General features: G+C 36.5%; 2 protein-coding genes across 2 annotated transcripts in view; both read left to right on the top strand.

Moving 5' to 3' along the window:
* dnah1 (dynein, axonemal, heavy chain 1) overlaps positions 1-1046 on the top strand; it is an 81695-nt gene extending 80649 nt beyond the window's left edge. The window contains exon 78 of the mRNA XM_049471690.1: positions 565-1046. Coding sequence (XP_049327647.1) covers positions 565-686 — 122 coding nt within the window. The 3' untranslated portion in view covers positions 687-1046. The remainder of the gene's footprint in view (positions 1-564) is intronic.
* Positions 1047-2251: 1205 nt separating this feature from the next.
* mapkapk3 (MAPK activated protein kinase 3) overlaps positions 2252-17276 on the top strand; it is a 56395-nt gene continuing 41370 nt past the window's right edge. Inside the window, exon 1 of the mRNA XM_022682383.2 lies at positions 2252-2877. Coding sequence (XP_022538104.2) covers positions 2587-2877 — 291 coding nt within the window. The 5' untranslated portion in view covers positions 2252-2586. The remainder of the gene's footprint in view (positions 2878-17276) is intronic.

Raw genomic sequence — 17276 nt, 5'->3', positions numbered from 1 at the left:
TCTTTTTCTCTGTCTTGTTTTTCTCTCTTTCTCTTTTTTTCCTTCTGCTATTTTCTTGCTCTTTCCATTTTCTCTCTTTTTATTTTTCTTTAATCCTTTCTTCTCTCTTTATTCTCTGCCAAATATCCCCCCCCCTACTTTTCCTCCCTCTATTTTACTACTCTCTTCCCATTTTTACCCTCTTGTACCCCTCATTTCATATCTCTCAATTTCTCTCCCTTTACTCTCTTCTCTCCATTCCTACTATCTTCCTCTTTTTCTCTGTCTCCATTTCTTCCTCTTTCTTTTTTTTCCCTGCCCACTTTCTCTTCCCCTTTCTGTACCCCTTTTTTTTTCTCAATGCAATTTCTCTACACCTCCTTTTCTCTCTCCCTCTTTTTTGGCATTTATCATTCTTCTTGCTTTTCTTTTTTATCCTTCAATATTTTTTCTGTCTTTTAATGCTTTTCTCTATATATATTCCGTCTTTCTTTTTTCATATTATTCTTCATTCTTTATTTTTTTTTTCCAACTTTCCAATTCTCTCTCTCTCTCTCTCTCTCTCTCTCTCTCTCTCTGTAACAGGAACTCTGTCCACCACTGGTCACTCCACCAACTACGTGATTGCAGTGGAGCTGCCCACGGACCAAAGCCAGCAGCACTGGATCAAGCAAGGGGTGGCGCTAATATGTGCTCTGGACTACTGAACACACACATGCCACACACACACACACAGCCATATATACACACAGCACACACACAGCCATATATACACACAGCACACACACAGCCATATATACACACAGCACACACACAGCCATATATACACACAGCACACACACAGCCATATATACACACACCACACACACAGCCATATATACACACACAGAAGCACCCACTCTCTTTCTCACACACAGTGTCTTGGCAGGAAGTTCACACTGAACCAGTTTACTATTTAAAACTCTTTTCTGATAAACGTGTTTTTATATGCCAGCACTTGTTCTCACACTTGTAATCTGTCAATCAAATACTGTCAGAGCACTTCAACAATAAAGTTTCCTTCAGCATCTGAGAAGAAACGTCTTTCATTGGCAGTGAACAGCATTTTCCGCTGTTTTCATAAAGCGAACCATTTGTTTAAAGTCATATAACTGAATATAACTCCTGTATATCTCTCCTGCTCTGTCTGTGCTGCTGGTTTTAGCTGCTCTGTTGCTTTAAGAGACTGAAGTCTCTGTGGAAACTGAGGGGAGTGACGCAAAGGCTGCTCTCTTTCTCCACACCCGTATTGGTAGGAAGTCCCGCCCCCTGCACAGGGACTGGCTGGAATTGCCCCACCTTCTGCTTTCAGATTGGATAATAACTGTTGCATTACAGTTTTAAAGTTTTGATAATAGTAATAATTGTATTTAATTATAAAAAAAAAACAATTAAAAAGAAGATTTTGTGAAAGAAAATTAAATTTCCTTTAATTTCAAAAATATAATATAAAACAAACAAAACTTAATTTAATACAGAGTAAATAAGATATATTAATACATTTAATCTATTTAATCTGCTATACTTTTTACAGTGGACTATCACTTTATCATGCTGCTACTTTGCTCAATAACAGTTGTTATTCTTTGTATTATTTTCTTATTTTTATTTAGCTTATTCGTTTGTGTAATATTACTTTATTTACTTTATTATATCTATCTATATCTATACATACAATATATTTATTTGTTTCTTCGATTTTACCAAATGGAAAGTCTCTGAAACATATTAAAGAGGAAGATGGGTGATCACAAGCCATCAAACCAAGCTGAACTGCTTGGATTTTTGCACCAGGAGTGAGTAGCATTTTATCCAAAAGTTATCCAAAAGCAGTGTGTATCTCGACCAATCTAAAATCTTAAAACTTTATAAATATATATATATATTTTTGCAGTATTTGAGGTCTGAAAGCTCTGCATCTTTTTTCTATTTGTTATTTCAGCCATTTCTCATTTCCTGCAAATAAAATGCTCTAATTGACAATATTTTTTTTGGAATTTGGGATAAACATTGTCTGTAGTTTATAGAATGAAACAACAATGTTCATTTTACTCAAACATAAACCTATAAATATCAAAATCAGAGAAACTGATTCAGAAACTAAGCTGTATATAGAGATTGGTCGAGGACGATGAACTACTAGCCAATCCCAGCGCAGAAAGGAGGCAGACAGACGGACACTCCTGTCCAATCCCGTCGCTGGGGGCGGGGCTTGTCTGAAAACGGACGTGGTTAGGAGCGCGCTAGTTGGTCAGTGGTGGGATGGTGAAGGCAGAAGGGACAGGACTGGGGCAGAAAGATGAGCGTGGCGGAAAGCGCACGCAGCTTTCTACTGAACAGCTCGCGGAGTTTTACATGGGGATAAACTGAGGGGGAAAGCGAGGGCGGATCTGAGTCATTTTAGAGTTTAAATGACTGTGTTTTAATGACTTTTTAACCTTAATGCCAAACAGGATTTTTTTCTTGCCTAATGAAACGGATTTTTAATGAAATAAACTTTTTTATCTGCTAGTTTTCATGTTTAGTCAGTGTTGTGCTCTGATTTACTGACTGACTGATCCGGGGATCATGCTTCAGAATGGGAAGCCTAAAGAGGAGCAGAAGCCGGAGCCGGAACCGGAGCCTGAGCTCCAGAGCGAGGCGGACTCCGCTCAGAGCGAAGCCGCCAAACCGGCCGCGGACAGCGGCTCCACTCTTTTCCCCATGCCGGTGGCCTCCGCCGGATACCCCAAACTAGAAATCAAGCGCAACGCGGTGACGGACGACTACAAAGTCTCGAGCCAGGTGCTGGGTTTGGGCATCAACGGCAAAGTGCTGGAGTGTTTCAACAAGAAGACTGGAGAGAAGTGCGCTCTGAAGGTACAGAAATAATAATAATTTGCAGCCTAGTTGTGTCTCTCACTTTCTGCAACTCACGTCAGTGTGTAGTCATTCCCTCATGCTACCTTAGGTGAATTTATAGATTATATATTACGACAAACTACAAGTTTAACCCACGTTTACTTTGAACTCAAATAAATGAAGTCTGTTTTAAGTAAAAGTAGATATTTCCCAACATGCTCTATAAGTTGCAGCCAATTTGTGTCCCTCACTTTCTGCCACACACAGTTTGCAACAACATATACATTTAAACAGAGATCTGTCTATGAGTTGAAGCAAATTATAATAATAACAGATCTGTTGGTGTTCCTCACTTTCTGACACTCACTATGCGTAGTCAGTGTGTAAAGCTCAGAAATAAATTATTATAAATAATTATAAATATATATTATAATATATATATATATATATATATATATATATATATATATATATATATATATATATATATATATATTATAAATAATAAATTGTCATTCCCCCAGGTTTAAAAATATAAATTGACTAAGAACATCAAAATATAACACATTAGAATAATAAAATAATAAAATAAATAAAACAAATAAAATAATAAGAAAAATATAAACTAATTAAAACAATCACAGGTTTTCCGGTGGTGTTTAGAAGCTAAAAGTTTAAAATAGTTCAGTGACACCAGCGAGCTGAGCTTCAACGTTTCCTGTAGTGAACTCCAGCTCGCTGGTGCTCTGTAGCTAAAAGCAGACTTTGCCAGTTCACAAAAAAACGTACGTAAAGTAGAACATATATTACGATTGACTTCCCTGTAAAAAACTGTCCAATAAAAAAACAAGTATCTCCAAAACAGCAACTTTGAGAGAAAAAAAACTTTTAAACTTTCAATGGAAGTCATTGTAAAAAAAAAAGTTTATTTCAGGTAATTTTTAAGCATTTCTATTGGTCCGTTCATCAAGACATTTTGGCACAGTGTAAGGGACAGCTTGTCTGTTCAAATTATGTAATAAACTAAAAATGTACAAAAATGGAAATATTTGTTTTTTTATTGTACAACAACGATATAAATTTGTTTGTGTTCCACACTTTCTGACACCCACTATGCGTAGTGAGTGTGTAGTCATTCCCCCAGGTTAAAATATATTTTCCAACCGTAACATATACATATACAGCCACATATACATTTAAACATTATAGACTTATTTGCATTGAATCAATTTTTAATAATCAAGTTTTATGTGTTGCCATTGTTTGCTTTTTTTATTGAGAGTGCAGTTCTTTAGCCTTCATGGGGCATGGCATTTCCCATGACATTTGGCATGCCAGTGAATGATCAGGTGAAGGTGGTGAACGCTACTCAAAAGGTTGAGAAGACACACATTTTCCAAGGATTAGTATAAAAGTGTGTAACAAAAACATTGTTGCAGTTTAGTTCATTCACAGCTAAGCATTTACACTGACATGTGTAACATGTTGTATAGTAACACGTTGAAATGAGATAATTGGGGTTAAAAATACTTTGCGACAGGTCTAACAAATTAACAGACTTTTATACAGGAGTTCACAGTTTAAGTTTATAGTGGAAGTAAAAAAAAAGTCCTTGAAAGGATTGAGAAGTGTGACACAAACAATTAAAAAATGGGCAGAGTTCATCTCACAAATTCGGCCGTAATAACTTCTCTAACATCCCCTGAACTTTACCACGCTGTACTGTATTCTAAATTGAGCATATGGGTATTATTAGTGTTTCGTTTTTGAGTGTCGGAATATTCCAATCCAGTCTTCTATGAGAAACTGGACAATTCCCACGTTTCCCATGTGGTTTTTCATGACACTGAGTGGGGTCAAATTACTGGCAACCTCAAGTGTGGACTTAATTAAGTGATATTTTAGAATTTCTGGTATTTCTGCTTTGCATACTATATAACAGGGATGCTTTATAATCCTGAAGATGAAATGATGATACGTGAAATGATGTTAATTTATTGTATGATAAGTTGACTAATTAACCTAATTATTGCAGTAGATTTCTAAGAATGGGAAGCCAAAACCTCTGACAGGCTCTGAGATTTCCATACTTCCATACTTTAACTCACCGCATGATGTCAGCCAGACTGACAGACACTGGAACATAAAGCTATCTGGAGTAGAACTTAGTTCTTGTGGCATTCTTGTAGTGGTTTCTAAGGGCTATCTGCTTCCTATCCACGCTGGAAGTCTTCATGAGCTTCATGATTCGGGATTATTCTTACGTGCCCATGGTTTGAATTGTTTGCTTTTGGTAGAAGATCTTCTTCCATGCAGTCCATTCATCAGTTGTTGACACTTTAAGAGCAGGTCACTGAAGTACTGAACCTGTCAAGTGTCCTGTTTTGGCTGGGAAACTACTGTATTTTACCCCTCTTACCCAGCGTCCTCCCGTATTACTATTTTCCCGTAATTTTCCCGTATTATAATATAAGAAAAACATTATTAATGAGGAGGAAGGACACTGGCCATTATGTGAATAGGAAATCTCTTAACGCCAGTCATGGTGCCGGTTCAAGGATGAACCAAGTTCCGCCTCTCAGGAGAAACAGCCAATCAGCTTGCTGGTTTTGGGGATGAGAGTCATTGGGCTAGTGGGCTAGTGGGGAAGCCCCTTAGGACTAATATGTATTAATATTTCTTTCAAAAAATTGTTTTAGTGAGTCTTAAAAGGTAAAAGGACAATTTAGAAACAAGTAAATGGTTTACATTATCACATTCCCTCGTTTAAAATCCAAAACTTGACAGCTATGCTGTAGACGAAGTCCCTCTATTGGTAAAGATGATCTCAGCTAAACGTGTTGCACGTACTTTTGCTGCCGTCACTCTGGCGGCTCATTTATCCCTAAGGTCCTGTTACCTCAATAACTGATCAATACACAGAGCTGTCTTCCTTCTCTCTGAAGCAGGACACTCGACACCTTGAGTCTCACCCAGTCCGGGCCTGAAGGGATCTTGTGGACTGCTGACAGCTGTCAAACACGTGGGTTGTTTGACCATATTGATGACAGGATTAAGGGACTACTTAGTCGAAGTGGAGGGTAGTAGGGCCTGTGACTTCATCCAGTGACTGATGCCAGGACAGGGGTATTTTTATGTCCTGAGAACACCTGCTGAAGGTGTTCCATTGGTGAATGTTATGTTTACACCTCAACTACTTTGACCTCTGTTGGGATGACTGAAAAGCCTGTAACTGAAGTTCTAACTGAAGCTCCTTTTAGACAAGCATTTTGGTTCTGGTTACCCAGAACTTGTCTAGACATTACTTGAAGGAAATGGAAGAGTTATACATTGCAAATGTTCTTTTTTTGAAGTTATATTCTGAGATATTAAACAATGTAGGGCCATGATGTCAACCGAGCATTCAAAACCCAAAGAAAAACTGCAAAAAAACAGTAATCTGCCCTTTTATCAGGCATTTAAATGGCTTTTTAAAAGGTAAATACATTTATTTTTAAATTATTAAAAGCCTGAATTCAGCTGTAACTGGAAATATCTGCGCCGCAAATCTGTGCTGGACTGAGGTGCACAGCTTACGACCCGTGCCCACGTTTACAAGCACGTGCCCAACCATGTGGATGGAGGCCATGCAGTTACCTCATGTTTCTTAGGCAGCAGCAGCCTGTCACTCACACAGACACAGAGTCAGCGCTGTGTATCTACTGCTTGTGTCAAGACTCAAACCGTTGTAACATGACGTGTTTGATTTAATTGTCTTAAGTGACATTGCACGTCCAGGGATGTGACTATTGCACACACACATCACGATGACGATGCTTAAATCGAATTATATAAAGATATATCATGCAGCTGTACCAGATGTTACATGGACTTTATCCCGTCAGCTTCCTAGTGCAAAATCTGGGTAATGTTAAGTAAGCTCCTGTAGGAATAGAGCAGGTAGTTTTCCACAGAATTCACAGTGGACCTGTTGACGATGTTTATCATACAGCTGGCACAAAACCAAGTTCCTACTAGTATGAAAGGGCATCTCAGGAGAGTGTTCATAGAGTTGATTTGCCAGCTGAATCTGATTCTGATTCTCACACGGCAGAACGAGTGCAACACTTTCTGTTTTTAAATAAGGGTTAATGAACAATAGATACAGGAAACACCATTAATAAATCTGCACAACAAAGGGAGTCAGATTCCAGCGCAGCACCTTTTTTCCTCTCGTTCGTTTAAAAGCTGATCATAGCCTGCCTCAACGTCCTGTAATTGGTCCGAAAGTTTGAACCAACTAGAAAAGCTTTCTAGCTTTCACATTGCAGACGATTCGGACTGTGGTTTAGTAGATCCGGACAGAGAGTCTGGTCTTTAGGTAAAATTAATCTCTAATTAAATTAAATTAAACTTTTTTTCTGAGCTGTGGTTCAAGTCTGAAAGTCCAGACCAAACAAAGCTCCTTAAATCACACAGAAGAGAGAGAATGAATCAGATACGGAATATCCGGCAACATGTTCGAAAGAGCAACTTCAGAGAATGTCCAGACCTGATTTTCCAGACTTTGTCTTGTCTAAACTAGATGAAACATTTCCTGTAGGTAGAACAAATTCACTTGGAAAACATGTGGCTGTTTGCAACATGTTTGAAAGAACAACTCTGGAGAATGTCTAGATCTACGTTTCCAGACCTTTTTTCTTATCTAAACCATGCAGAACTTTTCCTAGAGGTAAAATGCATCAGACACAAAATAAATGTGTGGCTGTTCAGAGAAGTTCCAGATCTGGTTCTCCAGACATTTTCCTTGTCTAAACCAAACAGACCATTTCCTAGACGTTGAACGCGTTATAGACATATGCAAAAGGGCAACTTTATGAAGATCAGAGAATGTTCAGATCTGATTTTCCAGACTTTTTCATTTTTAAACCAGGCAGAAGATTCCTTGTAGTGAGAGGGTAATTCCAGAGAATGCCTGGATCTGATTCTCCAGAACTGTTTTTTTTTCTAAACCACACAGAACATTTCCTCTATATAGAATGTGTTCGACACAGAAAATCTCTGGCTATCTACTACATGTTGGAGTTTTTGCACCAGTAGTGGCATAAAGTTATCCAAAAGCAGTGTGTAAGACTGGTGGAGGAGATCATGATGCCAAGATGCATGAAAACTGTGATTAAAAACAGGGTTATTCCACCAAATATTGATTTCTGAACTCTTAAAACTTTATGAATATAAACTTGTTTTTTTTTTGCTATTTGCTTTCTCCAAATATTTGCAATTTGGGAGAAATGTTCTCTGTAGTTTATAGAATAAAACAGCAATGTTCAATTATTCAAACAAATACCTATAAAAAACTAAATCAGAGAAACTGAAGTGGTCTTTTAAAAAATTCCAAAGAAAAATAAATTAATAAAAAATACATTAACTAAAAATAAAACTGCTGGAGAACACTTCATACTTTATCACGTCTTGTTTGTACAAAACAGGTTAATATGTTAATATTTGCTGTACTAACCTGCCGAACCCACACAATTAAGATTAGTTTATAGTACATACCTAGTGTAGTGTTAGTTTGTAGTACCCATTTGGGACACAGCCCCACAGTTCTTCAGAATAACACTGATCAATATTCCCAAATCACATCATCAGCTTAATGTGGGATGGGGGTTAGAGCTGTGGAACTAGAGCGCATGGTTGTGGGTTCAATACCCAGGTAAAAAGTGCTCTGACCCCAGCTGTCTGTAGCAGGTATTTGGGTAGCTTTGCTCCTTAACCCTTGTGTGGTGTTCATATTTTTGTTACTCATTTACTTTGTTACTTGTATTTAATTCAGCAAAATTAAGCAATTTTACATTAAAATGCTTTACACATGCTTGCTTCACCTAAACTGCAAGCAATATAAACAGCTTACATGGTTAATATTTGCCCTTTCCCTTTCTTATGTTACATTTCTTTCAAAAAAGTGCTACTCTTTTTTTATTAGTTTTTTTTAATAAAATGTAAAAGAAAATAAATTAAACTCAAGATATGAGTAGAAAATTTGTTTAGTTTCAAATTTACAAATGAAGCAATGTTTATTAGCCCTTGGCCAAACATACTGTATGTAATATAAATGTGTGTGTGTGTGTGTGTTGGGGTGTACAGTGTGTGTTTATTGAAAATGTGTTTTGATATATGTTTTTCACAAACAATGAGCCAATGCCAATGAGTTTGAGTTAGAAAAAATATTTTTTTAGTATCATTTGATGAAAAATGAAAATGGGTCCCACAGACCTGAACACCACACAAGGGTTAATTAACTCAGTAATTAATGAATGAATTAAAGAGTCTTTTAAAGAGTAAAGGTACAGCTGTGTGGTTGACTGGGTCTACAGTACATGTGCTTGAGTGTGTGTCTGGTGTTTGTGAGACGTTATCCATCCATAACTGGACTGACTGCACAGCTGGTCTCTGAGTTCCTGGAAGACGTGAGGAATGTTTTTGGGTCATCAGATCCCGTGCGGCTCCCGCGATGGATTTGTGGTTGCGCAGTGGAAACACGTCACCGGCGAGTCTGGATTTACTGCCGACTGTAATCCAACAATACGAGAAGATCAGAGGGGTGATGATCAGAGTGTGCGTGTGTGTGTGTGTGTGTGTGTGAGTGTGTGTGTGTTCTTCTAACAAATGATCCCTAAAAACTTAATCAATTTCCTTACAGTTAAATTAGCTTTAAATAGAGCCTGGATGAGTTAAATTTACCATTTTTTTTACCATCATTTGTGGGCCCCAATTTATTTATATAATGTTTATTGAAAGCTTATTGAAAGAGTTCATTTTAGTTACTATGCCTATATTGTAAGTTAAATTAATTGATCTAATTTAAATTGTATGGCCTAGAGAATAAACTAGATTTAAATTTAATATATAAATGGAGAAGGAAAATGCTACAGAAGGGGTCGGCAATTAAGTTTGGCCGCAGGACAGATATTTTCCAAGCCATTACGTGGTGAGCCACAAAAACAAATCTGTTTTGGAAAATAAAGCGTAATGGGATGGAGTGCTACAGACTAGTAGCTCTCCAGCCCAGAGGGTTGTTGAACCCAATTGCAGAACAGTTGATCTCAAAGCAAGTAAACCCAAGAAAAAAGGAAAAAAATAAACACAAACTGCTCCTCACGTGGGATCGAACCCGTTTCATCTGGGTCACGGTCCAATACACTACCGCTGCCTCTGCTAGTGAATTAGGACATGGCCGGGGGGAAAAAATGCCCTTATAAGGAGATAGAGAGGCCAAGAACGGGCGGAAAAATTTGAAGCGTTGAATTTAAACACAGTTTTTATAAGTTGATTCAACTCAACTCAAGATCTCTGTTTGAATGCAAATGTGGCCACAAATGCTGATCTAAACTCTAAACTAGTTGAGAGATGTTTAAAAAATGTCACATTTTACATCAACTTAATTTATTTTAGTTCAAATAAATAACCCAATTTTTAGGTTTACAGAGTTCACTATAGTTTCTGGTGCTGTTTATCAGCATGCTAAAGTTTACGGTTAGAGTTAGGGGTAAACCTCAGGTCCGCGAGGTTAAGTTACACTATCTGGACCACGCCTGCAGTCTTAAAAATAAAGGTGCAAAAATAGAACCCTCTGGATTGATGCCACACTCTGAAGAATATTTAATCTGTGGTTCTTTAAAGCAGACTATTCATTAATGACCCCCAGACAGTCAAAACCATTTTTTCCAATTAATAGCTAAAATGTGTTCTTTTGCCGTAAAAAAACGTTTTTATTAAGGTAGTTTCCTCCTCTGCAGCGCTCTCTCAGGTTTAACTGTGCTATAGGTGAGTATAATGTGTACACAGACACATCACAAAATGCATATCAGTACATCAATAATACCACCCCCTGCTGACGTCCAACCATCCGGGTCTCATCGCTAGCAGCTCAGCCAATCAGCTCTCCCTTTCCCCGCCCCTAAACCCATACATCACCCAGTGCCCCTCCCAAATTACCACTTTCATTTTTTAGCATTTTCTCAAATTTGAGCTGAGAGTGGAGTCAGCTAAAACTAAAAGCAGAGGGTTTAGTGCCCCTTTAAGAATCACTTATTTAAAAAATATATTAAAGAGGTGTGTGCCAAAAAAACGATATCGCAAAAATGCCCTGAAATATTCTGATATTAGTTTAGGGACATATCGCGCACCTCTAGTGAAATGTGTTAGCTGCTTTATTGTAAGCTTTATTGTAAATGGTTAAAGTGAACAAACTCTAAAACTAATCAGCTAATCAAGTTTTGTTAATATTTCAGAAGTAACACTGCAGGATAAACCATATCAGCTCTAGTTTCCGCTTCCACCTTAATGGAGATCTTGATGTGATTTGGGCCTGCAGTGAGGAGTGTGTTCTGTGTTTTTTATTCACCAATAAAAAACTTTGGAGGACTTCCAGTCCACTTCCAGTGTTAGCTTCATTAGCTTTACTCTACACAGTAAATCTTCAGATTAAAGCACAATATAATTGGAAACCCAACTTTCAGAGGTTTTATCATTTTAACTACATCTAGAGAAAATGGAAAAAGGCTAAAGATAAAAGATAACCACTTTTTTATCTTTATCACGGGCGCTTCTGTGGACAAATCAATATCGTCATTAGAATTTAATCAGCTCATACTCTGAAGGTGTACGAGAAGGTAATTAAGCAGATGCACAACGAGCCAAAAGTGCTCCAGCTAATGGATTCTGGTGCGGGAGGTTTTAGCACGGAGGAAATGAGTGGTAGTTGGAGGGAGGCTGATTAACTGTGGCAGACAGAGTTTCCCTTTCATCTGGGACCAGTTTGGCTGGCTGTTTTCTGAAGGGTTTATGGGATTTACGTAAGGCTAGACTCAATTTGCGGCTGACAGTACGATCTGGAGTGTTGGTTATATAACCAGGCCTCCCGTGCGGAAAAGGGGGAATGGTTTAGGTTGTGAACCATCCTTTTTCTTTTAGTAAATGAAGGAGAATTAGCATAAATGTGTAAAATGTGTCTAAGCCAGACTTAGAACTTTTCAGAAGTTTTGTTCGTCAGTTTGTTGGCTTGTTAGTAACCATTTTTGGTACCACTTTAAAATAAGACTACCCTCATAAAGGTGTATAAGGGTGTTTATTAATGGTTATTAATTAGGTTGCAAATACATTAAAACCCTTTTTTTTTTTTTTGCAAAATAGTGATTCCACTCTCATTTATACCTCTTTTATCTTTCTAGATACTGATCTTACTTTGTGTTTTCCATCAATCAGCATTAAACCTGCCATATTAACATATTCATAATTATGTTTAACTATTTACCATAAATTAAATGACTAACCTGAATTAAATTACTAAAAAGTAAACAATGGATTACCGTTGCCTTTTCAAATGTATGTGTTGTTACAGCTTATCATTGGTTTTTAAGGCATTTACAACTCAATCAATAATAATTAATTATCTAATTTATAAACCATGTATGAATCCTTTTTAAGGTAGTCTTATTATAAAGTGGTACCTTTTTTTGTTTTGTTAATTTCTGACATGCCAATTAACCTTTCGCTAATATTAATTATTCTTATAGACTATTTAATCCTAGAACACTAACGTTTAAATTAGTAACACCATCACTAGTGTTGGGTTTACTCTGTATGACAAGTTTTGGAACCCTTCTTTAATTTTACTACATATAACATCACATAAAAAAGGTACAATGGATGACCCTATAAAAAAGCAGGTAATCCTTAACAGGTGATGTCCTAACAACAAAAAAAAATGCTGCTGGGAACTTAGTCTTTGGTCCACCCATTCCTGGGACATGTGAGTGCCTGATTTAAACACACAAACACTTACATTAGGTAAATGATGCATGAAACACCCATAAAATATATTGCTCTCTATCACTAACATGAATGAAAATCACCCGAACGCATGCCTCTTGAAAAAACTAAAACATTTTTTTTCTTGTTGGAAGTTGGACCATGCATTTAGCTTTGACACGCCCACAAGCGCAGAGTAAGGGAAGGAGCCACATTGACAGGTCTTGTGGGCTACCACAGTTACAATGTGACTAATGTAAAAGAGCATGACATGAGAAACTAACTAAACAATGACTTTTCCTATTCTGTGGTCTGACTACAAAGCCTTTACAGTAGATCCCGCCTCTCACCTACTTCCAACAACCAACACTATAAAGACCTGAAAACAAACCAAATCCACCACACCCGCTTCTGACCTTGACTGAATGAGCATTTCTGACTAAACACTGAAGCTTCTTTTTATGTCTACTTCAGGATACTCTTTAGATTGTTCCTGGGGGAGGCTGATTAGGATTTAGTTCAGTTTTTGGTTTCTACAACACCAAATCAGGAAAGGTTTGGACAGTATGGAATATCCCGGCACTGCATCAAGACCAGTTATTCAACAATAGCTGGTAGAATCAAATAAACAAAGGATTACTACAATAAAGCCTAATAAAACTCATAACAGAAGCCTTATGTGGGTTGATGTAAAAAGGAGACTGAAGGGAGTAAACCCCAAAACAAACACCTACTGAAAGAGGCTGCGGTGAATGACTGGAAAAGAATCACAAAAAAAAAATGCAAAAGTTTACTGATGTCAATGGATTACAGGCTAAAGAATTTGCAACTAAATATAATTCTTCTCATTGTGTTATTATAAGTCATATTTACTTTAATCTCTTTTAAGCTTATCTGTTCCTATACTTTTACTTAGAAATTAAATGGTAGGTTCAGACAAAATGTGCTATCTTCTGAAAGGTGTATCAGGACCATCAGAGACTCACGCTTATATGGTTTTAACAGTTTAAACACTTTAATAACAAAGGGGATGGGCATAAAGGGAGAGTCTAGGGCAAGCAGGGTCAATAACAATGCGTCAGTAACTAAGGTCATACACAGGTAATGCAGCAGAAGGGGAATAAGCAAGAGAGTGGCCAAAAATACAAGCTAGGTCGGTAACAAAAAAACAAGCAATAAAACTGGGCAAGGCAAAAAGTGTAATCGATAATACAGAAACGGGTCAAAACACGAAAAGCCAATAAACAATGAGAAACACGTAGAAGAGCTAGGCAACCTAGATTCAATACTCAGCAACAATAAGAACAAACAGAGGGGTATTTATACTCAAAGGTCCAGGTGCAGCAATCAGTAGCTAGGCGAACCGGAACTCCATAGTGACACTAGAACTGATGAGTCATCAATCAACCAAAATGTTTTCAGTCTGCACCAGAAATAAAGGCACTGGCCTCACTTTTCCAATACTGTTCCAATACGTTTAAGGGTGAGAGTGTATATAACCAGTTTTGTATATATCTGCATAGATGTATATGTGGCTGCATACATAAATCAAATTGCATATTCATGCTTATAAAATTATAAATACACTGTGCCGCTCATGTATGTTGCTCAGCAGCAACCGTAGTCTATTGTTAGCCATATATATATATATATATATATGTATAATTAACCCACCAATTTAGTCCCAGCTAGGTTTCTTCACCACACGATAGCATCACGCCGGGAGTGTTGTGATGTTTAATAATTGTGATTTATGATTAACTGATGTTGTTCGGCTAAAGGTCAACAAAACATTTTCAGCCTACACAATACTGTACAGTCTTAATTACCGTATTTTACACTGTGGGAAAGAGTCAGTTGTGCTGCATGAAAGCACCTCGCTGTCTTTGTTCTCCTAAACACTTCCCTTTCTGCTAAAAGTGAACTCTGATTTACTGGCATTAATAACGGCTCATCTCCTGGGTCGTACATGAATGTCATTACAGTCTTTAAAAAGATTATGGTTTTAGGGAAAGCCTTTAATTAGGAGACATAACCTAGTGAAAAAAAGTAGATTAAAGTATATTAAGCATTATTATGCTTTAGTGCACTAAAGTGTTCTTGTAGCCACATTATTATTAATCAGTATATTTAAAGAGTGCTAAAATAGAACAACGTTTTTTGTACTTATTAAACTTTTATCACAGTATAAAAATAGTACAAAAGTCTTACTTAAATTGTGCTAAGTGTACTTAACTGTACTAAAATGGAACTATTTTAAATATACTAAAGTTATATTTAAACATACTACTTCATGTATGTAACTCCATATTTTAAATATGCTTACAGTAAAATTATAATATATTTAGTATGTATTACAACTGTATTACTATTATACACAGAGTATATTAGAAATGTATTAAGAATTGATGTTAAATATATTTACATTACATTACAAGAGTACAAATATGCTTCTTGTTCCTGTCTTTTGTAAGTAGCACACTTCTAGTATACTTCATTGAGTATAAAAATATATTTTAATATACTGTACTACAATTGTTTAGCGTATTTTATAGGTATATTTTGAATTACATTAAAATAAAAGTGTACTTCACAGTAGTCTATTTTTTATATATACTATATTGTACTTAAAAAAAACTATGATGAAAGTTTGCTTTCAAACATTTGATGAAAGCATAATATTAATGTACTTTTAATATATTTTAAGTAAGCACATAAATCTATTAATAAATTAACAGCATACTTGAACGTTTCTGTTTTTAAGTATATATATATTTTTTACCAGGGTTATGTGGAGGTTCTTTAGCACATTAAAACAGAGGGGGTATTATTTAGATAATAATATTAAGACTTAGAGTACCAGTCAAAAGTTTGTACACAACTTCACATTTTTACTACATAGTAAATGAATAGAGAAGTGATCCAGACTATGAAGGAACACATAAGGGAATATGTAGTGACTTAAAAGTGTTACACAAAGCAAAACAATCTGTCCAAAAACATTTAGGCGCTCTTATCTGCGGTTAAGTTGTTAACTTGCGGTTTCTGAGACTGGTAACTCAACAGAGGAAACTCCTGCTCTTCCTTTCCTGGAGTGGTCCTGATGAGGGCCAGTTTCATCATAATGTTTTTAATGGTCTTTGCCACTGCACTTGAGGATACTTTTAAAGTTTTTGATTTTTAGAGTAGGTCAGTTTAGGTCGGAGTGGCCTGCAGTAACAGGTGCTTAAGTTATGAGTGATTAATCGAGCACCAGTTTGTACAGGCAAGAGAAACAGGTGGAGCTCAGATCACAAGTGCCGTCCTTCACATGTCCAGCCTCGTATAAACAACATAACCTTCATAATGAGGGAATGATCTTTTGACTTTTCCTTTAAAATGATCTTTGTCTGAAAATCAGATCAGCCTGTAGTTTTGGGGGTTAAACTGAATAGAATGCATGTAGTTTAATGGCGTAAATTAAGTAATACGTCTAATTTAATTGTTTAAACTAAGCACCACATTTGTAGTTTAAGATATTAAACAGAATAATGTGTTTAATACACATTAAGAAGGTCAATTTAATTGGTTAATCTACGTAATACAGTATTACTTACTACTTAAACTGAGAGATAAACTGTATCATAAGCCTGTAGTGTAATGGGTTAAACTTAATATAATAAAATAAGCCTAATTTAATAGATTCAACCAAGCATGGTTTTTGTAGTGTAATGGGTTAAATTAAGTGACCTGTCTGTAAATGAATATGCTAAATGAAGTAATTCAAGTTTAATATAAGTGGTTACACAAAGTAATACATTTGTAGGTTGAGAAAAAAATAGGATTTCGGCTCTTGCTCATGAATATTTATACATGCAAACATATCGCCTCTGATTGGCTAACGGCACTGCGACAGTGAGAGTGAGATGGACAACAGTTAGAAACGTTTTAAAGTAAATATAGACATTTTTACTCTAATAACACTCTTTGCAATGTCATATGTTACTTTACAACATGTGTAATGCCCTGCTAAGTGCAGGTTAGCCACTGACCAAGTCTTAGATTCTCTGTAAAATGGCAAATCCACCGGAGATCCTATGTAAACCTATAGTTATTTACACACAGACGTGGGTAGTCTAGGTCAAGAAAGTAAAAATCCATACGTTTTTTTTTTTACTACTTTTAACTGGTGTAAATAGAACTATTCTAAAAATATACCTACATATCTCAACTGTACTTCGCTAGGGGTGTTCTTCCATAAACAAATTCTACCTATTTGTTCCTTAGCTCTAAATTACTGGGTAAAGCATATAACACTGATGTGTCATTTGCACAAATAACACAGGAATTAACTGCCATGCTGTTCCTAGCGCTACCTGCCAAGCCAAGGTGGGCGGAGCCATGACTACTAATTCACGGGTTGATGTAGACGCGGTGCTTTTCCTGATCTACTCTTTTTTCTGAATATTTTCTCCATTTCTGCAGACAATGGAGGTTGAGGAAGAGTTTCATGTGCACAATAAATATACAACTCAGAGAGACCTATTGTCTTATTTCACAAAGAACAAGAAAAGTGGATTTTAGCAGAAGGATACCTTTAAAGGGTTAAAATATCTGACTCACACAGTCAGACCATAGCAGGGTTG

This window comes from Astyanax mexicanus, chromosome 24 (assembly GCF_023375975.1).
Source record: "Astyanax mexicanus isolate ESR-SI-001 chromosome 24, AstMex3_surface, whole genome shotgun sequence".
NCBI lineage: Eukaryota > Metazoa > Chordata > Actinopteri > Characiformes > Acestrorhamphidae > Astyanax > Astyanax mexicanus.
Note: the sequence above shows the minus strand (reverse complement) of the source record. Positions and strands in the feature narration are given on the sequence as shown.